Source organism: Rutilus rutilus, assembly GCF_951802725.1.
Source record: "Rutilus rutilus genome assembly, chromosome: 7".
NCBI lineage: Eukaryota > Metazoa > Chordata > Actinopteri > Cypriniformes > Leuciscidae > Rutilus > Rutilus rutilus.
Genome location: NC_140221.1, coordinates 15,724,515 through 15,748,637, shown reverse-complemented (window position 1 = coordinate 15,748,637; position 24,123 = coordinate 15,724,515). Strand labels below are relative to the sequence as shown.

Genomic DNA, 24,123 nt, shown 5'->3' with positions numbered 1-24,123 from the left:
ATAATACATGATTTTCACAGAAATCATTTCATTTGGCCTTACAAACTAAAATCACTATGCGTTCACTTTGGGAATCATTGTTCGGAGTATGTTTGATATTTGTGACCCTGGACCACAAAACCAGTCACAAGTCGCACGGGTATATTTGTGGCAATATCCAACAATACATTGTATGGGTCAAAATGATCGATTTTTCTTTTATGCCAAAAATCATTAGGATATTAAGTAAAGATCATGTTCCATGAAGATATTTTGTAAAATTTCCTACCATAAATATATAAAACATTTATTTTTGTGAGTGAATGCAGCACAATCGCGAACATAAATGGACAACTTTAAAGGCGATTATCTCAATGTTTCGATTTTTTGGCACCCTCAGATTCCAGATGTTCAAATAGTTGTATCCTGGCCAAATATTGTCCTATCCTAACAATCCATATATCAATGGAAAGCTTATTTATTCAGCTTTCATATGATGTATAAATCTCAATTTCAAAATTGTGACCCATGTAGGTTTTGTGGTCCAGGGTCACATTTGTGATGTCACAGGCATCATACTAATGGTAGGCTTCCCAAAGCCCTTTTATATCTGTCGAGGGCATGACACGATGTATATTGTAGGCAGTAATTATGAGCAACATATTCAGCAGAGAAAGAGAGAGAGAGATCCTAGAGAAAAGCCATTGTTTCCAGCTTCCCCAGCTCTGTCTCCATGGTGATGCCTTTAAAACAGGTTGTGGTGACACATATACGGTATATATTTTCAAAGCTGGGGGCTGTTTTGTGTCAGGCAAAAATAAAAAATAAAATAAAAAAGAGTTTACATAAAATGTTGACCATTGTGACATATTAGCAAAAAACAAATACCAGTTTCTTGAAATAGTCCCAGACTGATTTTCACTTCCAGATTTTATATGGATGTGTGTATCTGTGATTTGCGCCCACGCATATGTATGTGCGCACAAGCACGAACCAACAGAAACAAGCTCACACACACATTCCAAACTTGTCCGCAAGTCTTCACTGTGCCAGAAATAATTGCTCTGCCTGACTGTCAAACTGTTTCTCACATTAGAAAGGACTGAAATTATAATTGCAAGGAAATCCATAACACTTTATGCCAACATGGAACAATAGGGCTGGTCAATAATAGCTGAACTGATAGTAATTTAGTCTCTGTAAAAATCTTTAGTCTTCTGATTTGAGCAGCCCCAAATATACCGTCACTCCACCCACGTACACTAGCTCTCCAACAGACAGATACTCTATTTATAGTGCAAGGATCATTTATATTGAAGCCTGTGTGCTCATGTCAGCCTACTTTACAGAGCTTTCTATGGGAACAATCATTAAAAGTTAGCAAGCGGACATTCACATCACTGTGTGAAGCAAGCGTTTTCTTAACATTGGAGTAACAAAATCAAAACATCCATTGAAGTAAGATATACACAACGGCAGTAAGTGTAGAAACTGAGCATCAACTGTTCCTCTCTTAGGTAGATGAAATAGTTAAACAATATAGTTCAACATGTTCTCCGAGTGCTTCTGTTGTTCTCATTTATGGGTGTTGTAAAGAGAGTTTTGTCTTCTTTCACCATTGTCTTGATTGTTTGGGGTTGTTACTTTGTAAACAAATAAGATGTTTAAATTCAACAGAATTTGAACCCTATACAGTACACAAAAAACACACAGAAAAGAACATATTAGCTGCTTTTCCACCGTCGGGCCGAACGGTTCTAAGAACGGTGAGGAATGGTTCCATTACATTTCCCCTTGAGCCTGGTTCGGCACAGCAAAATTACAAACCATTCACAGTCTGGAATTCTCAGGGCGGTTGGATAACTGTGCTGGGCCGGGTTTCCCGATAACTATGTATCTTAGCTCTTAAGAGCGCTTTCTACGTGCAAGGTTACGAACGCTCGCAGCAATTCCACGAGCGTTTCCCAAAAATGCACTTAACATGAACGCGCAAGAACGCGTTTTACGTGCTACTTAAGAGTCGCTGTCCATTTGCGAAGTGCTGAAATATAACCTTATATGGAATCGTATTCTGAACGTTTAGCCTTAATTATTAGGTTTAACCTAATAATCGTCATCTGTGGATTAGCCTTAGACTCTAACTAGTCTAAAGTCTACATTCAGGCGGAGATAGCCTACTGACAAAATGTGTGATCAAAAAATATTAAATTAATGTAGGCCTAATTTTAGAGGAGATAGAGCAAAACAAAGATGTTATTTTTAACAGATTTAAAGGACACCATACAAATAAGGAAAAACAAAACATCTGGGTGGACATTGCAAACTAACTGCAACCCGGGGTGTTCAAAGATCAGGGAAGGTGGTCTGCAAGAAATGCCCAATACATGGCTGGTTTTCGTGCACGTCAGCAAGTCATTGACAGATTTTTTTTTTTTATTCATCCATATTTTGCCCAGTCTTTGAAGCATATTTCCCACATTACTTCGTTCTTTTATGATTTTTTTTTGTTCATTCATTTAATTTAGATTTGTATGTTTTCTTCCCTTTTTTATTATTTAATTTATACATTCATTTAAAGTACAATAAAGTGTACAATAAAAAAGTACAATCAAAACCTTATATTTGTACTCAGTTTGCAGTGTAATCTGTTAAATCTAGATAAAAGTGTAATCTGCCGGTTGTCCAGCAGGAGACCGCATAAATCTGTCTTCTTACGTTGCACTTGGGGATTTACGATTACTCCAGAGCACTCGTAGTTCTACGAAGATTTTCAAGTGCTACTTAAGTTACGATGCTTTTGGGAAACAGACCATAATATTAAGATCAGTCGTACGATCGTTTTTACGAACTTCTTAGGCTTACGATGCTTTTGGGAAACGCAGCCCTGAATCGTGCTGGTAGAACGCATGTAGTGACGTCGCTCTCAGGATTGGCCACCTGTCTGTTGCCTGACTACCAGTTTCTCTATTCGAACGATGTAAACACGTAAAGTTAATAAAAAAACTTAAATATCCATAACGTTGGCGCTATTTACATCTCATACCGTCTGTAAACTCTTCTTATGTCAAATGTGTGGACAATATACACTCACCTAAAGGATTATTAGGAACACCTGTTCAATTTCTCATTAATGCAATTATCTAATCAACCAATCACATGGCAGTTGCTTCAATGCATTTAGGGGTGTGGTCCTGGTCAAGACAATCTCCTGAACTCCAAACTGAATGTCAGAATGGGAAAGAAAGGTGATTTAAGCAATTTTGAGCGTGGCATGGTTGTTGGTGCCAGACGGGCCGGTCTGAGTATTTCACAATCTGCTCAGTTACTGGGATTTTCACGCACAACCATTTCTAGGGTTTACAAAGAATGGTGTGAAAAGGGAAAAACATCCAGTATGCGGCAGTCCTGTGGGCGAAAATGCCTTGTTGATGCTAGAGGTCAGAGGAGAATGGGCCGACTGATTCAAACTGTTGGAAGAGCAACTTTGACTGAAATAACCACTCGTTACAACCGAGGTATGCAGCAAAGCATTTGTGAAGCCACAACACGCACAACCTTGAGGCGGATGGGCTACAACAGCAGAAGACCCCACCGGGTACCACTCATCTCCACTACAAATAGGAAAAAGAGGCTACAATTTGCACGAGCTCACCAAAATTGGACAGTTGAAGACTGGAAAAATGTTGCCTGGTCTGATGAGTCTCGATTTCTGTTGAGACATTCAGATGGTAGAGTCAGAATTTGGCGTAAACAGAATGAGAACATGGATCCATCATGCCTTGTTACCACTGTGCAGGCTGGTGGTGGTGGTGTAATGGTGTGGGGGATGTTTTCTTGGCACACTTTAGGCCCCTTAGTGCCAATTGGGCATCGTTTAAATGCCACGGCCTACCTGAGCATTGTTTCTGACAATGTCCATCCCTTTATGACCACCATGTACCCATCCTCTGATGGCTACTTCCAGCAGGATAATGCACCATGTCACAAAGCTCGAATCATTTCAAATTGGTTTCTTGAACATGACAATGAGTTCACTGTATTAAAATGGCCCCCACAGTCACCAGATCTCAACCTAATAGAGCATCTTTGGGATGTGGTGGAACGGGAGCTTCGTGTCCTGGATGTGCATCCCACAAATCTCCATCAACTGCAAGATGCTATCCTATCAATATGGGCCAACATTTTTAAAGAATGCTTTCAGCACCTTGTTGAATCAATGCCACGTAGAATTAAGGCAGTTCTGAAGGCGAAAGGGGGTCAAACACAGTATTAGTATGGTGTTCCTAATAATCCTTTAGGTGAGTGTATATTGGGGCGATGATATAAATGTCTATTGATGGAGACTTTGTTACATCATGCACATCGCAGTATGTAAATACATGCAGTGCAGGACTGCTTAAAATTAATGACATGTTAGGGTGAAAAAAAAAAGTGTATGAATGAGAAAATAAAGCGGGGGACGTGCTTAATGTTCAAACGAGTTATTAAACACGATAAACCAGAAAAAAGAATGTTGTACTCACGCTCGAAGACTGACATAACTTTCAGAGACTGAAGATGAGTTGTGTAAAAAATGTGCTTTAAAAGTGCACCTGTGCCCTAGTTTGAACATTCTCCTCTTGATGGTTCAAAGAGCAATCACAACTCACAAGATAATTTTCAGAATGTCCACATTCAGCAAGTAAATATAGAGCAAACTGAAAGCCATTTGAGTCAGGAAGCCGCAGTGTTGACATAGCAATGTGACGTTTGCAGCTTGCATACTAACCACAAGCAGGGTATACAGTTGCACAACATCCGCCACCTCAGAAATTATTTCATCAGGGCAACTATTCAAGTATAGCCACAGGTGCTATTCTGCTTTAGTATTCACTCCTGCAACTCCTGTTATTTCACTGTCCTCACACTCAAATGGTGGAATCAACTTCCCCATACAAGTTAACATTGCAATAATAGTTTGCATTATATGCAATAATAGTTTGAAAAAATATTTTTTCATTTTTTTAATGGAACAGTTTATTGAACTTTTAGACCAATCAAATAAATAAAAAGTTACATATGTGTTTTTGTTGAATATCATATTTGATACATCCGTCTTTTTTGGCTCCGTCACACTCGGAGGAAAAAAAACACCTCAATTTTCTCAAAGAGGCCCAAAAATTAGCAATTTGGTACAGCTGTTGATATTTATATAGACATTTGACAGCTTGTAATGTAAATCATTGAGATCTTTTTAATAATATAGCAGACCTTACATATAATGCATATAAAGTCAGTCGTCACTTTTTATCTCCCAATAATATGTCTTAGTAGAATGATATTTAAATGCTTAGTTCCCTATGTGATGATCCAAGGGGCTGTGGTGCTTTGTTTTGCCAGTAGGTGTCTCTCTGGGTAACACTTTTTGTGTCTTCAGGTTAATTGATGTGTCGCAGGTGTGGAGAACTGGTTGATTAACCATGCTGCTTATAAGATGCTGGTTTTCTCACCCTCGAGAGGAAAACAATTGGGCTTGGTCTCTGCTGGTCTTGTTGCTTGGTGGACATGCTGACTTTTCATCCTCTCCAGTCCAAGGCTTGATGTGGTTGTTTTGTGTTTGTAGATTTTTTACTGTAAATGTAGTTATGTCTGTTTTATAATTAAAATACTTATTTGTACAAATTTGATTATGTGTTTGGCCTCCCCATTCATGTTATTGCTCCTTGAGCCAAGGGGTTGTAACATATGGGGGCTCGTTCGAGATTAACTAAATTGGCTTAGGGTTTGGATAATTCTTTAATTAGAATTATAATTTGGGTAATTCTTTAATTAGAATTATGATTTGGATAGTTCTTAAATTAGAATTATGATTTGGACAATTCTTTAATTAGAGTTGTGATTTGGATGATTCTTTAATTAGAATTATGATTTGGACAATTCTTTAGAGTTGTGATTTGGATGATTCTTTAATTAGAATTATGATTTGGATAGTTCTTTAATTGGAATTATGATTTGGACAATTCTTTAATTAGAGTTGTGATTTGGATGATTCTTTAATTAGAATTGTGATTTGGGTAATTCTTTAGAATTACAGTTTGGTTTATTCTTTAGGTTAATTATTGGTTGAGTAAAATAAGTTTTGGGGAGTGCCATATGAAAGTATTTTTGTTTTGATTAGTGGCTTTGGACTGGAGAGAGAATTGTCCAGCGGTTGCACTAAATTGCTCAGATGTTGCGGTTTAGACTGCATAAGCCAAAAATAACCCCGTGTTAGGCTGAAGAGCGCTTAATGCTTTTTGTTATTTTATTTTTTTATTTTAGTTTGTTGTTTTTGGTGCGTCGGACGCGGGTAGACTGGTTAGCAGTTGAGCTGCATGTGGGCGTGCCGAAGACCAGGGTTGAGTATAATTAGTTGTGTATGTATATTATTTAGATACGGGGTGGCTTTAACGAATTTTTCTGGCAGTTGAAGTGTGATCTGTTGGCTTTGGTGAGTATTATATACTTTATTGTTCAAACGTTCTTTTTAGTAACAAAGTAAAATTAAAATGGATTTGTTACAGGATTTTATTGTTGCTCCTACGATGGGTAAGTTAGAGCGTCTTTCAAAAGAGCAATTGTTTAAAGTAGCTGAACATTTTGATTTTGAATTGGCTTTAACAAAAAGTACTAAGGTAAAACCTCTGCGAGGGGCTGTAGAGGAGAAATTAAGAGAGATGTTGGTTTTGACTTCAGAGTCACAGTCTGATGAGGAGGTGATACCTGAAGGTACTTCGACACCTCATGCGTTGTTAGATCCTAAAAGGTTAACCTATGAGCAACAGTTAGAAATCCTTAAGATACAAAATAAAGAACGTGAATTGGACAGAGAACTTGAGTTACAGAAATTGAAAAGCCAAGAGCGAGAACAAGAACGCAAATTTGAAACTTTCAGAATGCAACAAAGAATGGAGGAGATGAAATTAGCTCAGGACGCAGAACGGTTACATTTGATCGGACAAGGAAAGCTTTCTGGTGGTAATGGTGATTCCTTAAATGATCAGGGAATTGCAGGGGCGAGTGGAAATCGAATGACCGGTCTAGTACAGATGATTAAACTCTTACCTAAATTCAATGATCGAGATCCAGATGTGTTTTTTTCTCTGTTCGAAAGCTTGGCTGAGGATAGAGGCTGGAGCGACGCGGAACGTACACTCTTACTACAAAGTGTTTTTGAAAGTAAAGCTCAGGAAGCCTTCATCTCCCTTTCTTCTGAAAACCGAAAGAACTATAAAGTAGTAAAAGAGGCTGTTTTGAAAGCCTATGAACTTGTCCCTGAGGCGTATCGGCGACGGTTTAGGGGTTGGAGTCAAGATGAGCGTAAAACACACGTTGAAGTGGCAAGGGAATTGGCAAGTCTTTTTAATCGTTGGCGTACATCATTGTGTGTTAGTACCTTTGAAGAGCTTTCTAATCTAATAGTTTTGGAGCAGTTTAAAAACATCATTCCAGAGCGTGTTGCTATGTATGTAAATGAACATAAAGTGACAACGGCTGCTGAGGCTGCCATTCTTGCGGACGAATATGTACTAATTCATAAAAACACCGGTGATTCTTTTTATAAAAAGGAAGATGGTAGCGGAAATGTAGTGCGACTGAGTCCGAACAAATCCGAGTACACTGGAAAAGTAGATCCGGATTTGAGTTGCAGGTATTGTTTGGAAAAGGGTCATTGGAAAAAGGAATGCCCCATATTGAGAAATAAGTTTAAAACCGTGGATCTAAAGGCCGTTGGTCTTGCGTCTAATACCGCATGAAGCTGAAAAGTAAATACCTTGTTACAAGCTCACGAGTAATCTATAAAACTATTGTTGGTTCTTGTCTTTGTTTCTTTCACCTCATTTGTGTTCTCAATGCGCCTGAGAGCATTGCGAGGTGGAGTTGATGAAGGGTAGGTGGTGAGTGAGAGAGGGTAAGTGGATCCAATAGTTTTGTTTGATTTTTAAATCTGATTAAATCTCATTTTGTGAATTAGATTATGTTTTGTATGTGTTTTTGTATTATGTTTACAGAGTACCTTTTATAAGGGCCTCTGTCTTTGGGAGGGAGGTGTGATGATCCAAGGGGCTGTGGTGCTTTGTTTTGCCAGTAGGTGTCTCTCTGGGTAACACTTTTTGTGTCTTCAGGTTAATTGATGTGTCGCAGGTGTGGAGAACTGGTTGATTAACCATGCTGCTTATAAGATGCTGGTTTTCTCACCCTCGAGAGGAAAACAATTGGGCTTGGTCTCTGCTGGTCTTGTTGCTTGGTGGACATGCTGACTTTTCATCCTCTCCAGTCCAAGGCTTGATGTGGTTGTTTTGTGTTTGTAGATTTTTTACTGTAAATGTAGTTATGTCTGTTTTATAATTAAAATACTTATTTGTACAAATTTGATTATGTGTTTGGCCTCCCCATTCATGTTATTGCTCCTTGAGCCAAGGGGTTGTAACACCTATCAAAAGCTACTCTCCATGCTGTGTTTCATACACTAATGAGAACGTTCTTTGTTCAACCGGTTGTGAAGCATGTGTGGCAAACACGCCAAGAACTTGGCTTAAGGCGAGACACTACAGGTGAATAGGGTAAAAATTTTAACTAGCAGATATCACCATGAAACTTTCCCAGTTGATTACCTACATTAAGATGAGAAAAAAATGTATTACAAGTTTTCTGTAATGTTTAAATATGCAAATCAGGCAATATCTAATCAAATATGCACTAATTTGCATATATTTAAAAAAAACGATATCTGAGTATTGGATAAAGCCAGGTTAAAAATAATTTTTTCATTGTGTTCACATATTAGATGGGAAAAAATTACAGAGGGATTTATGGATATCTACTTTTGTTATCCTGTAAATCAGAAAATACTGTCAATAGCCATAAATTTATTTTTGCCATGTTTTTGGGAATAAAATGTTATATAAATCAGGCTAGGAATAATATATTTACAAATCCCTCTGTAAATATCTTCATAATATAACTAGGTACAAGTCTGGAAAGTTTGGTGTATATAGGTGCTACTGAAGTGGAGATTTCGGACTTGGAGTATGAGAGAAAAGTCATTTTGAGAAAACGGGCTTTAAAGATTTTTCATCAGCCAATGAGATTGCGCATTCAGCCCTTTTACTTTCACGATTGGTTGCTGATAAAAAGGAAATGACCATATTTGGATCCGACAGGATTGTACACAAGAGAGAGAGCTTCCTAACGGTGCATGTGATGACAGGCTGACGGCAGAGATCGCGGAGCAGCATGTTGATTTAAGGCCTGTTCACACCGGGACGAATTTCGCGCGCGATATTCGCCGACGTTTAACGCCTCGTGACTAAACAAAGGGCGCCAATGTGAGTGTGCACACCGACGCGAAAAACGCCACGCGTAAAAGCGTCATTTTTAAAAAAACGCCTCGGGTTCGTTTTTTTGGTTTGACGCGCCGCGTCAAAAACTATCCGACCAATGAGATTGGCGCTTTTGCTCACGTGTCTGGAGCTTCTGAAGTTACAGTAAAACACAACTTGGGGGCGCTCAAACACAAAACGGTCTTGCCGAGCACACATACAGGCGAAGAAGATAGCGTCTTCACTGCTGGGAAGAAATAAGACGAGGAAGATGCAAGGCAAGATGAATGTAGAGCTGCTGGCCTCGTTGGTGTCGGAACATAAAGAACTAACGTTATATGACAAACGCGACTACAAAAATCTTGATAAAAGAGAACTGTTATGGAGTGGTATTGCAGAGTAAATGGGCCTTGATGGTGAGTTTCATTTTACTTCATTGTCTTTCATGTACATAGGCTTGTAACTTTTTCCCACGAACGTTTGACAATCGCGCCATCTAATGTCAGGGAATGAATTTACATGTTCACTCGGCTCATCGTCAGCGAAAATCGTTTGGGTGTGAACACAAAAAACGCGTTGAAAAACGCTGGCGAATAACGCGCGCCGATATTCGTCCCGGTGTGTACGGCCCTTTAGAACGCAAACTTTTGTTGAATTTATGAGAAATCTACAGACGCAAACAGACAAAGTGTAATAAAATAAAGACCTAAATGTGTATTTCGGACTTTTTTTCAACACAAGTCTGAAAGAAGACATGTTATTGAAGACAAATATCCAAAAATCAAAAAATTGACCAGTAAAAAAAAAACTATGTTTTTGCCTGCCGTGTCTCGCCTTAAATAACCTCTGACGATGATGTCATTGGACTCGCACTCGTGAGAGGCTATAAATAGACGTGAAACAGACGTGCCTTCAGGTTTCTTTGTCTTCAGAGACCGCATTGTGTGTACTTCTGCTCTCTCTATCCCTTTGTTAGGAGTTAGGCTGTTAGTTAGGGTGCAGTATTTTCTGATAGAAAAGAAAAAAAGAGAACTCATCATGTCCCACTTTATCAGGAGATGCATGCCTCCCGGTTCACTGCCTATCCCTGACTATGACTCGCATGAGCTATGCTTTGAGCGAATGAGCGAAGAGCAAGCTGCTCTTGCGTTTGAGGAAAGCAAGTGCGAGCACTGCGAGTTGTTTTCCATCAAAGAGCTCTGCGCTAGACTCGCTTATTTCCAAGGGCAAGCCCCAACATCAAGATAGTGGGGCTCGCGGGTTGACCTGGCTGAAGAGCGAGAGACAGGTCCTTTTCTTTATTTCATGCTCTCTCCAGATGAACATGCTTTCAAAGTGCGCCTTGGCGTTTCTTCGGACCGGGCAGAGGATGCCGCCTCTCTTGCTTCAGCTGAGATGGAGTTTGAGAGTGCCACTTCCATGTGCTCCTTGCGTGATGATAAAACGGATGAGGAGTTACTCGAGGTGGTGACTCATGCAGTGGCCAGATTAGAACTAGACTGGCCACAGGAGCAGGAGACACCAAAGCGTTCAAAGTTAGATGACAGATTTCTGTCCGGTGGCCAGGAGGAGAGGCCTCAGTGTCGGTATCTCCATGATCACTCTTTCATGGGGAAACTCGTATTCCTCTCGTGTCTTTGTGCCCTTGACATCAGTTCATTCGACTATTGTGGGTGCAAACGCACGTGGTTATATGATGATAACCCAGGTGGAAGAGATTCTCGCAGGCTATCTCTCCCCTGGAAGTGCATCATCAGCCAGCGCTCCACACCAAGCCGTGCAGAACAACATCCATGCTGGTGGGGAAGTAATTTCAGGCAGCGGGTCAGGTTGGTGCTCCCCTGTACACTATGGTAGTGTTACAGGAATACCAGGCTGACCAGCTGAAGGATTTAAGCACGAGCAGAAGTCTTGATGAGGAGGTGTTTTCAGAACTTCGCCGGGCCACAGATCTGTCTCTCCGGGCGACTAAGCAAACGGCTCGCGCCATTGGCTGCTCTATGTCGGCTATGGTCGCCAGGGATAGGCATCTGTGGCTCAAGAGTATCCGTGTCGTCTTCTGGACTGTTTGGTGTCTCTGTTAATGCAGTGGTCAGCAGCTTCCAGGAGGCAAACAGGCAGAGGACGCATTTGATAAGTTTCTCCGAGCTCAAGGGCTACCGGCCACCCTGCCCCAACCCGGTCTGGCTCCAAAGCGGAGAGAGTAGAGTAGTGAGTAATGAGTCATGCTCCCCTCGTAGAGATTGGGGACCAGCTTGCCATTCTCAGCAGCCTAGGAGGAGAATGTGGCACAAACATTTATATTTGTATCAATTTTATATAAAAATGTAGCTCCTTTCCGACACCCTCACGACTCCGCTGTTCCATCCCCACCACCTTCAGTGTTAAATGTTCAGTTGCTTCCTGTCGTCTCCCAGAACACAGAACATTTAACATCCCCCAACAAGATGATGTATTGAAATGCATAGATTGGTTTGTCACAAGCGATCTCAAAGACGTCTATTTTCATATAGAAATTATGCCACAACACAAGAAGTTCCTGAGGTTTGCTTTCGGGGGTGAAGCTTACCAATATCGGGTCCTACTACGGTAGTCGCCTACATAAATCGCCAAGGCGTACTGCGATTGCGCCGTCTGAACAGACTAGTGCAGCAGGTTCTGCTGCGGGCTCCGGACAAGTCCCTCAGATTTACATTCCTTGGCATTTGAAAATGTGATCAGAATTTCTGTCCAGACAGGGTATGACACACAGGGAATGGAAACAGATTTCGGAAAGATTTTACAAAGCAGAGGTGGGCCCTCTTCTTCTCTTTGAATCACCCAGCCCCCCTGGGTCTGGCACCATGGCCCATGTGTGGCCCAGACTGCATCTTAATGCATTTCCACCGATCACTCTGCTCCCGGAAGTCCCAGCCAAGGTCCGTCAACAAGGGTCTTGCTCTTACTGATAGCACTTCGTTGGCCGACCAGAGCTTGGTTCTCAGAAATAATATCCCATCCTTGACGGCGAGGACGCCCACATCTTTGGGCGATTCCGGTCAGGAGACACCTTCTCTCTCAGTAGCAGGGGACAATGTTTCATCCCTGGCCTGAGCTTTGGAATCATCACGTTTGGGTCCTGAGGGGGACCAACTAAGAGATGCTGGGCTTCCAGCTGATGTAGTAGAGACTATTCTGAGTGCCAGGGCTCGCTCCACTAGAAGAATTTATGCCCTTATATTGTGCGTCTTTGAAAGTTGGCAGTTCACTGCCAGATTGTTTCAGTGCTGGAGTTTCTGCACGAACAGTTGTCAAAAGGTACATGTCCTGCTATTCTCAGGGTATTTGTGGTTGCCATATTGGCTTGCCATGCTCTGATTGACGGGGTTCCAATGGGGAAACACCCACTGATCGCTCGCTTCATTTGTGGAGCTAGGCGGCTGAGGCCTCCATTCAGAGCAAAAGTCCCCTCGTGGGACTTAGCCGTAGTTCTTGAGGGACTGGTCAGGACCCCTTTTGAGCCACTAGAGCAATGTTTCCCAACCTTTTTTTGTTGCCACGGCACAGTTTTGATAAGTAGAAAATCCCACAGATTATGCCAAATGGCATCTTAAAACTGGATTTTATATTAAAAGTAGTACTCACATTTAATGATGTTTCATTAACAAAGTTCGGGAGGAGCTTTATGACTTCTAACACTAGTAACTTTCCAGCTCTACCTACTAAATCACTTCTTGATATAATTTAAAAAATCTGCGCACTCTCCAAGAATAATATAGATTTGATATACTCTTTGATTTCTTCATAGAATTTAACATCTTTAACAAAATCAAAGCAATAATGGGAAAGTGAACTTGATTTGCAATTTTAAGAAGAAGCATGGCAAGATATTATAAATAAGATCTCAATCAGTTATTCAATTCAAAGTAGTTCACCGCATCCACTGGACAAAAGCAAAATTAGCAAAATTTTCACTAAATATAGATTCCTTGTGTATAAGTGTAGAGTTGTCGTAATCATACACAACTGGTTTTGGTCATGTCCTAAGCTTGTTAACTAGTGGCAATTAATATTTAATTTTCTTTCAGGAGTTCTGCATGTATCTATTAATCCTTCCCCCATTCTTGCAATATTTGGTATGACTACAGAACTCTGTTTAGATAATGATGCTAAAAATATGATTGCTTTCTCTAGCTAGACGTCTTATATTGCTTAAGTGGAAGGACAGATCTCCTACTTTTAGTCATTGGATTAGAGATCTTATGTATCATCTTGCACTAGAAGATTCAGTACTCCACTAAAGGCTGTATTCAAACCTTTTGCATTATTTGGCAGCCAGTGCTGACTTACAAATGGATCAAAATGTATTTTTTAATTTTTTTCTGTATTAATTTTTTGTTTGTTATTTCTCTTTATTATTTCCCCCTCCTTTTTTTCTATCTGGCCCTGTGAGGCCATAATAATATGGTACAGAATAGTCTGTAAGATAATGTGTAATTGTGCAGTTGGGATGGGGAGCTCTGCTGGAGCAAGAGAATTGATTTAATCTTAATCTGATTTTAAAATTGTTGTTATATTATACTAATTAAAATATGAATAAAAAGACTTTGAACAAAAAACACATGTATGTGTCATTATAATATTAACATTTTATGAAAATTAAGCTCAGATGGAGTTGCAAGGTTTTTGACCAGTGAATGACAGATATATTTTGTCTGTTACTGGAACAACTGCATCTGAGGCAGTCAGTGCATCGCATTCGTTTTGGACAAAATAGCATGATATAATAGATGAAACGGGATATTTAAAACAGTATATTGACTATAACTAGACGGCAAATACTAAGACTCTTCTCCGCTCTTCAAATACAAAAAAACATTAGCCTTTATAGACATAATGATTCTTGAGTAAAGAGAACACAGTACTTATTCAAACATCAGTTCTTTTTTACTTTATCTTTAAGAACTCTTTATCAGTTCTTCAGTTGTTGTTTGCAAAGCAAACAAGCAGAGATCTCCAAACTGCGCGCTGCACTTCATTCACGATAGAAGCAGGATGGAGTTATGAGGTTTGACTGACAGTTTGAGGATCCAACTGAATTACGAGGTTTAGTCACAAGCTATTTTAAATCCTTTTCATTGGTTAAATATTTGTAAAATCCACTTATTTCTAATGATGTGACCAAGCCAACATAATAAAGTCAGTTCAGAGTGCCAAAATTTACTCAAAACGTTGCACTGATTGTTGATACCAACAATGGATGGAAACAATATAAGAGGGAGAGGAGGAAGAGTGCATGTAAGAGGTGGTGAACAAGGAAGAAGAGGATGAGGACGAGAAAGAGCAAGTTGTGGAGAATGATGTCAAGGCTGGATCTGGCACACCAGAGGGTTTTTTCCCTTTGTCTGACAAGGGAAGACATTACCTGTGATGTGGAGAAAGTCCTCAGGCAAGAAGACGTATGCTGAGGCAGAATGAATCTCTCATTGACCTTGAATTGTGTACTGTAGAATGCTTTTCATTTAGAGTTTTTTTTTTTTTTCAGCTTTTGCAGTTGGGTTCCTGTATTTTCACAGTATGCAAGTGCTGAATATACAGACATTCAATAGGCCTACTGTACAATATTCAGTGCAATATTATACTTGCAGTGCATACAGTATACAATTTATTCACCTTGCTACTGTAAGTTGTGATTACTATAATTTTTTACGTAACTGCAAAATTAGTTTACTTTATTAGAATATAATTTTTTTCTGTAACGGTTTTCCATTTTTTTAACGTAGTGTCTAATGAATGATCAGTAGTGTTTATAATATTGACTCGCTGTGTGTATGATCTGAAATAATTATTTGATTTTGAGCACAGATAAAATAGTTTTGAGTCAATTGTTTGATTTTGTTAGATGAGTCAGAGGTTTTCTGAATGTAGTTTGAATATTTGTTTTTGTGTTTAAGGTTTTGAGAAAGTTGGTGATGGTTTCGAGAAATATGTTTTAACATCTGGGGTTACGCATGTACAAGACACATTGTCTATTTGCCATTCTTCACTGATGCCTGCATGGCTTCTGCAGACAAATAGACTCTGGGGATTCTATGACGTACTTGGCCTTTTTGTTGTCTTAATTTCATCCTGAAAGAGGGTCTTTTCAGGATTATACTAAAATCATAAAAACATTATAATAATAATAATAAATCAGATGATAGAAGGTCAGTTGAAGACTGCGTATAACAGGCTTCACAGCACAGTGCCTTAGAAATGTATGTATCTATTACGATACAAATTAGAAGTCGACTGATGTACCGTTTTTGCTGATTCATCTGCAGATTCTGCACTGATAACTGATGAATTAAAAACTGTCACTGATGCCTCGTGGCATTTGTTTTGACACGTGGCGCTACACTCTGCATGGAGCAGAATACTCCGATGCGGATTTAAAACAATGAAAGGTATGTATAATGCCCCGGTCCTAGTCTGGCCCGGTTCTACGGGGGTGATAGAGGTTGCTAGGGTATCGTATTTGTGAACAGATTCGGCAAACGCTCAGTGCGCATTCGGGTTTGCTTTCTGGAGAGCATGAAAGGTTTTTGTTTACAACATGTTTTTTGCAGCGTTGAGCAATGCAACTAATCACAGACATGTCTGTTGATCTCTTGAATGCAATAGCCAATCAGAGGTGTTTAAGCTAGTCAGAATACACATGAACTGTTAAAAACAGTTGATACCCGATATTCCACACATTGCGTAGGTAAAGTTTACTCTAATCATAGAATATTGTAGGTACAAAATGAATAGTGCTCCAAAGTTGTCGTCTTTTGGTGAATTTCTCATTTTCTAAGCTAAACTATGTCACACGGCCTAGCCGATTTGTGCAGAACCATCGATTTTTCATGAGAGGGGTGGTTGGTAGCCTGGGTTTCCCCATGCTGCCTTGCGCGCAGCGTGATTTCATTCACGCTGCTAGGCAGCCTGGACACCATGGACCAGATTTTCCCCTCAAAAAGGGAACCAATCACAGAATGGGGAGGGAGCAGCAAGACGATGACGACGTCTATGCGACACACCGAAGCAGTTTGTTTATATCTATGAATCCAACATGGCATCAGACGCGAAGTTACCTTTCGATGCAGCCTTAGATAGTGTTCTAAGGCTACGTTCACACTGCAGGCTGAAACGACCCAATTCCGATTTTTTTGCCCCTATGCAACCTGTATCTGATCTTTTCATGACAGTCTGAACGACACAGATCCGATCTTTTCAAATGCGACCCAGGCCACTTGGGTATGTGGTCCAAATCCGATACGTATCCGATCTTTTGAAATGCGACTTCAGTCTGAACGGCCAGGTCGCATGTATCCGACCCGCACGTCATAATACGCGACAAACGTCATAATTCTGCGTTGAAGTAGGCGGGAATGAGAAGATAAACAACAACTATGGCGGCCGATGCTGAGACCAGTCAATGGAAGGGAAGCGAGGTTTTTTTAATATCGCTAAACAAGCTCCACTGTTGACATCCATGTTTAGCTACTTCCGCAAAAAACAAGTGACGTCGTTGACCGTTGAGTACTCTTCTGCGCATGCGGGTCACTTCTGGGTCATTTCACGTTCACGTTCACACAGGAGATCACAAAAGGTCGCATTTAATTGGAAATGTGAACGGCCTTGCAAAAAAATCTAATTTTTTCAAAAAATCGGAATTGAGCATTAAGCCCTGCAGTGTGAACGCAGCCTAAGTAGTTTAGAACGCAAGTTTATTTCGTCTTCTTCCTCGTCGAATTTCTGTCGCTCTACATACATCATCTGGTATAATTGAAACGATTGGCTATGAGCTACGTACAGGCGCATTTGATAGACATTCGTAGCGCCCAATAAACGGCTCTGGGCATTCGTAAACCACGCCTCAAATACGAGAAAATGAACATGTGGTTCCCAGACCACGTCTCAATGAGAAGAGGTCTGATGTTAGCCAGGCTAGGTGGTTGGGGGAATCCGTCCAAAATTTTTACAAAATATACATGTTTAGCCTTTTGATAAAATGACTTGCACTGTTTGACCAAACTCGCCGTATGCTAGGTAATGGAGGACTTTAGGTTTGCAGGACTTCAAAGAACAGCCTCTAATCCACAAAATGCGCTGTACCACACTGAGATAAGGTGCAGATTGTGCTGTCAGTGCTTATATGCTTTAAATTTGTTTGTTTCTATAAAATATGTACAAGACTGAATCGATGCAGGTCTTATAGGCCTAATATTCTGGAATAGCGACAGTAAATGCTAAAGTAAAATTTTATTATAAATAGCAGAGCCGATCAGCCCTATACGCACACTATGCAAGTTGCGTAGGGCCCCGCAAATTACTCAAGGCCCCGCCTCCCCCTCGTGTCAAAGCGCATCGATCAAAGTTTAGCCTACAACATCGATGTGAAAATTAAGCAGAACTATCCTTCTTGTCACGAAAAAAACACCATGAGAGTGAATTGCAGGAACAGCAATCAGGTAAACTTGTGTTCTCTCCTCTCCAAGTTTGATGTCAGGAAAGAACAGTAAAGTTAAGTTGATGTCTCTCTCTAGTCTGTCTGTCTAACCCAGCTGGGCAGTGCATCTTCTGTCTGTCTTGCTTGCTAATGCCGGCCACTTCCAGGGCTGTGTTCTGTGACTTTGTGCCTGACAAAAAAAGTGAGAGTGAAATACAACTATTTATTACGTTTGATAAACAACAAAGGGCAACGGTGTTTGTTTATAAACTGCAGCTTGGAAAAGATAACCATGTCGCGCGTTAACATGCGTTCATATGAAGAAATGCGCCCTTTCCAGCAAAACATCTGTGGGGACCAGTACAATATGGACATGATGGCACTCCTCATTATAGGTGCACATACTATTAAAACAAGACAATGATTATCTAGTCTCCAAGTCAGTTTAGTTACAACTCTGCAATAAAGCAAGATGGATAGCAATGCATTGACATTAACTATTGATTTATCGGCTATATTGCATTTAAAATGTTAATTGGCTGGACATACTGGTCAATATGGATGCACATCCCTCAGTAAATAATAACCACCAAGTATTGCTTTTATCATTTAAAACACAGTGACATGCTATGGCAAGCCATTTTAGCTTTTATTCATTCACAGGATGCATTTTTTATATCAATAATTACATTTGTACAATTTAAAATGTGAATTCTTGATATTAAGAATGTACTTTTTCTAGTAACAATGTCTATTTCTGAGATCAGGAATTACATTTTCGTTAGTACTACACTGAACAAAATTATAAATGCAACACTTTTGTTTTTGCCCCCATTTTTCATGAGCTGAACTCAAGATCTAAGACTTTTTCTATGTACACAAAAGGCCTATTTCCCTCAAATATTGTTCACAAATCTGTCTGAATCTGTGTTAGTGAGCACTTCTCCTTTGCCGAGATAATCCATCCACCTCACAGGTGTGGCATATCAAGATGCTGACTAGACAGCATGATTATTGCACAGGTGTGCCTTAGGCTGGCCACAATAAAAGGCCACTCTAAAATGTGCAGTTTTACTGTATTGGTCCGGGGGGGTCCGAAAACAAGTCAGTATCTGGTGTGACCACCATTTGCCTCATGCAGTGCAACACATCTCCTTTGCATAGAGTTGATCAGGTTGATGATTGTGGCCTGTGGAATGTTGGTCCACTCCTCTTCAATGGCTGTGCGAAGTTGCTGGATATTGGCAGGACCTGGAATACGCTGTCGTATACGCCGATCCAGAGCATCCCAAATATGCTCAATGGGTGACATGTCCGGTGAGTATGCTGGCCATGCAAGAACTGGGATGTTTTCAGCTTCCAGGAATTGTGTACAGATCCTTGCAACATGGGGTCGTGCATTATCATGCTGCAAAATGAGGTGATGGTCGTGGATGAATGGCACAACAATGGGCCTCAGGATCTCGTCACAGTATCTCTGTGCATTCAAAATGCCATCAATAAAAAGCACCTGTGTTCGTGGTCCATAACATATGCCTGCCCATACCATAACCCCACCGCCACCATGGGCCACTCGATCCACAACGTTGACATCAGCAAACCGCTCACCCACACGATGTCATACACGCTGTCTGCCATCTGCCCTGTACAGTGAAAACCGGGATTCATCCATGAAGAGAACACCTCTCAAAAGTGCCACACACCATCGAATGTGAGCATTTGCCCACTCAAGACAAACTGCAGTCAGGTCGAGACCCCGATGAGGATGACAAGCATGCAGATGAGCTTCCCTGAGACGGTTTCTGACAGTTTGTGCAGAAAATCTTTGGTTATGTAAACCAATTGTTGCAGCAGCTGTCCGGGTGGCTGGTCTCAGACGATCTTGGAGGTGAAGATGCTGGATGTGGAGGTCCTGGGCTGGTGTGGTCACACGTGGTCTGCGGTTGTGAGGCCGGTTGGATGTACTCCCAAATTCTCTGAAACACCTTTGGAGATGGCTTATGGTAGAGAAATGAACATTCAATTCACGGGCAACAGCTCTGGTGGACATTCCTGCAGTCAGCATTGCCAATTGTAGCTCCCTCAAAACATGCAACATCTGTGGCATTGTGCTGCACATTTTAGATTGGCCTTTTATTGTGGCCAGCCTAAGGCACACCTGTGCAATAACCATGCTGTCTAATCAGCATCTTGATATGCCACACCTGTGAGGTGGATGGATTATCTCTGCAAAGGAGAAGTGCTCCCTAACACAGATTTAGACAGATTTGTGAACAATATTTGAGAGAAATAGGCCTTTTGTGTACATAGAAAAAGTCTTAGCTCTTTGAGTTCAGCTCATGAACAATGGCAGCAAAAACAAAAGTGTTGCGTTTATTATTTTGATCAGTGTAGTTAAAGGAGGGAGGATTGTAGTGGGAGCACTGGGGTGTCAGGTGTGACTGTGTGGCAATGGCAAATGGTTTACATGCTCATGGGTCAGGTAGGAGGGCCCCTTAACAGAATTTTGCTTAGGGCCCCAGGGAGGTCAGGATTGGCTCTGATAAATAGTAATAGTTTTTTAAATCGTTTTTCTGGGCACCACTTAGGGAGGTGTCCCCTCAAAAATACCCCCCTGGTTTCAAACGCTGAGGTTTTTGTTCAGTGCTGAGATCTGCATGCTCTCAAGTCCTCTTATTATAACAAAATAGACAATGCAAAAAAGAGATTAATTGTGTAGTGTAGACAGCTTCATTGATTATAACTGAGATGAAATCAGCTTTTTAGTGATTATAAAGAAAACACTTTTTGAGCACTGCATATATAATCCATGCAGAATTTGAATTAAAGTTTTGTTTTTCATGCTGCTAAGAGGACCAACGACCACATACACGCTGCAAAGTTAATATTTATATATTTTATTTAAAAGTACAATACAATTTGATGGTTCAGTCAATACTGTTTATTTTTGTAATAACTTTCAGTGTTATGTTTTAATTCAGTATATGTTTTAGAAACTATTGATTAATTAATCAGTTATCAGCAAGTACTGCCCATCTTAGTTATTGGTATCTGTAAAATCCAATATCAGTCGACCTCAAGTTCAGCAAGATCTCTCCCAAACTCTTGGCACCAAGACTCCTCTTTTATCAGTTATTTGCGCTAGGTTTTATTGTACTGTATTTTTATTAGGTTTATTTGGTTTAGTTAGTACATCATTATATGCACAGGAAGCATTTAATTGCCTTTATCTAATTTCTGTAACTAAATAAGTCACCCTTTTTAAAAGCATCTGCTAAATGTAAATGAGTCATTAGTCTGTAGTCCAAAGAGAGGTGACAACAACACCAATAAAAACAGATTTCACTCGCCACGGAAAGCTAGACGGATACCACGGTTCCGCTCTGACTTACTGTGCGTTGGTTGAATCCATACTGTACTCTTCTGTGTACCTGGATAAAGCAGATATGGGCGACACAAAAGGGGAGAGAGAGTTTTCAATAAAGGACACATGCAAATTATAAACATGCAAAAACATGCTGGAAAAGGCTGGGTTGGCCACAGTCCTTCTGAAAAGCACTGCAAAAGAATATCTGACAGACATCTTTGTCAAATGTATGTCATTGTGCTGTGACACACTGTATTTTCACAATGTGTTTAGGTTATGATTTTTTGAAGTGCCATTTGAAAGCTTTGAGCACTGAGCTGGATCCATAATCTGGATGAAAACCACAGGAGGATGGAGTTTTCATAGCCCCAGGGTTGCTCTGTGTGGCTATTTAGTTGACACAAAAATGGATGATCATGATATGGATCACATGGAGGTTAGATGATGACTGCATTATCACAAACAACTTGATAAACTGAGAGCAATACTGCTTTTAATGATTGATGTACAATAATATTGCACCAAATATTGGCGTGTACAACTGTCAAATAGGTGTAACTGCAATACAACAGAAAATGGAAAAACAGCTATTACTAATAAGCAAAGGAAACAGACATTCCTGAAGGAACGGGCTGAGTGAATATATATGTCAAATGAACTGCATATTCTATCTGAATTTATGGGCCAAATGTTCTCTGTGAATGGATTACATTAAATATTCCCTCTGTGTGGTGTGGTGAGCAGTGCAGTATTTCAGCTGAACAACCACAGGCCTGTGAAGGGTTCATTACGTTGTAGCACCATCTCACTGGCACAAGCAATGCAGTGTAGCTGATCAATTTTGCTGGCAGAAATTTATATTAAGAGGCCAAAGGCAGGAGGCCATAACCCCAAATAACCCCAAACTCAAAAAGACTGCTGCTTGTGTTTTCTCAAGGGACATCTTGTGTGTTCAGTGCATACTTATTAATCACAAATTCAAAAACCTATTATCTTAACGATTTCTTTATCACCTAGTTAAACACAGTCTACATAGTTAGGGTCACTAACATGACAAAATTTATTCAATTACTGATTGTACCCTTCCTCATCACTGCATGTTTTACTCAAACATTAGTCTGTAAATGTATTCACTCCATTCCAGTAAAGGTTAGTCAATCGTACAGTAAGTGCTCTGCTGATATTATTAGTGTTATGTTATCTCCCAGTAACCTTTAAGTGGTGCAAAAATGTAACTAGATAAAAGACATTGCGAAACACCTTTCACTGAAATTACATACACGCTATAGATAAAAATGACTCTATTTCAGCACGTTCTCTCTCTCACTCTCTCTCTGAGCATGCACGAGTATGGAGCGGTTTTTTTTTTTTTTTTTTCATCTTTTGGCTAAATTTAATACAAACTGATAAAGTATTGTATACTTTAAATGTTTTTTTTCACCCAAAAATACTTTTTGTGCGAACAATTTCTTCTCTTCCATGTCAGTCTCCTAAGCTGATCACATTGTAAACAGTGCAGAGCTTCTGGGTTCTACGTCAGAACAGCAGCTCATTATTGGCCAACGATGGACTATTTTAACAATGTCTTTACTACCTTTCTGGACCTGTTGCAATCATGTTGCTGCCCATGGCTGGTTTAGAAACCTCTCGGATTTCATAAAAAATATCTTAATTTGTGTTCCGAAGATGAACAAACGACATGAGGGTGAGTAATTAATGACAGAAATTTCATGTTTGGGTGAACTAACCCTTTAAGCCACTCGCGGCTTTTGTCACGTGGCAGGATAGTATTTGACCTTGTACAGGTAATTTGGATTAAAGAAATGTTTGTTCCCGTGACTCCTTTAGTGGACCCGGCAACTAAAGTCACAATTTCAAATGCGCCACATTTCATCTCATTCGACGCCATAATTAAAGAACTGACTAAATACAGAAAAATCACAAGTCCTGTTAGAATGGGCCCATTAGGATGTAAAATCACTGCATTGAAACACGTTCTTTTATTCAGACAGCAGGTACTGATGTTTCTAAGTTCACCGGAGCGCACATTAGAGATCTCGTTCCACGTGAGTCACAGAGAAGTCACAGAAAAAACTCCTAAATGTTGTACGCAAGCACCAATAACCTCAAGATTTAGGCCACACACGTTTCTCTTGCCTGCATAAGAAAGTGGATAATGAAAAGCAGTTGCCTGTTGGTTCAGCTTTGAGCGGATCTTATAAATATATCAACAATACCGATACTGCGGAAACAAGCGACAGAATAAAAGTGAAAGGCCTTCAAAGAAGGTCATCAAGCACAGTGAGGTGAGTGAAAGAGCAGGCTGGATGTAGTTCTGCTGTTGTCAGGCATTTAAGCGCTGAAGTTGAGGATGTGGATAATAGTAAGAATGTGACTCATATATACAGTCAGTAAAGGCAGGCTCAGTAGATGAGTTGGAAGGACTCTTTCAATGTACTGATGATAAAATGAGAGATGATGAACGATGGTCTGAAGAGATGTCAAAAGTGATTAAAGGAGACTTGTATACTGTAGCTCAAATTAATGAATTTCTTGATGAAACTAAGGGTAAAAGTGGTGAAGTGATCGATTTTTTTTCCAAACTTGGACAAGTTTATGGCATCTGTAATATGGGCAAGAGTTAGCAGTTATGAAGAGCTTTCACAGCAGAAACGCTTAGACTAAAGAAACACATTACTGCAATTCGACAAAGGAACTAGAAAAGAGAGGCTAAAGAGGGGAAAAAAACTAAGTAAACACTATAGCTAACATCTTCATAGAATAACTTCTTGACTCTTTTCTCACTAATCTCTCTTTTTTAGGCCTTACGGCTAGGATCCCTTAATGTTAATGAGATGAGGGATAAGAGGAAGGCTAATACCATTATAGAATTAATGGTTATTAATTTATTGGTTTATTAATCAAGTTAAAAAAATCTAGATGTGATTTTCTTGCAAGAAACTGTGAATAATGGGTGGGGGGAA

General features: G+C 40.1%; 1 protein-coding gene across 16 annotated transcripts in view; it reads right to left on the bottom strand.

Annotated features, from left to right (window-relative positions):
- Positions 1 to 24,123, bottom strand: part of kcnt1b (potassium sodium-activated channel subfamily T member 1b) — a 102,552-nt gene that overhangs the window by 42,743 nt on the left and 35,686 nt on the right. Inside the window, exon 2 of one of the 16 annotated variants that reach the window (XM_084413238.1) lies at positions 21,165 to 21,203. The exons of the other annotated variants lie outside the window; for them this stretch is intronic. Within the exon in view, the coding sequence (XP_084269364.1) occupies positions 21,165 to 21,203 (39 nt within the window). The remainder of the gene's footprint in view (positions 1 to 21,164; positions 21,204 to 24,123) is intronic. 16 annotated transcript variants of the gene reach the window in all.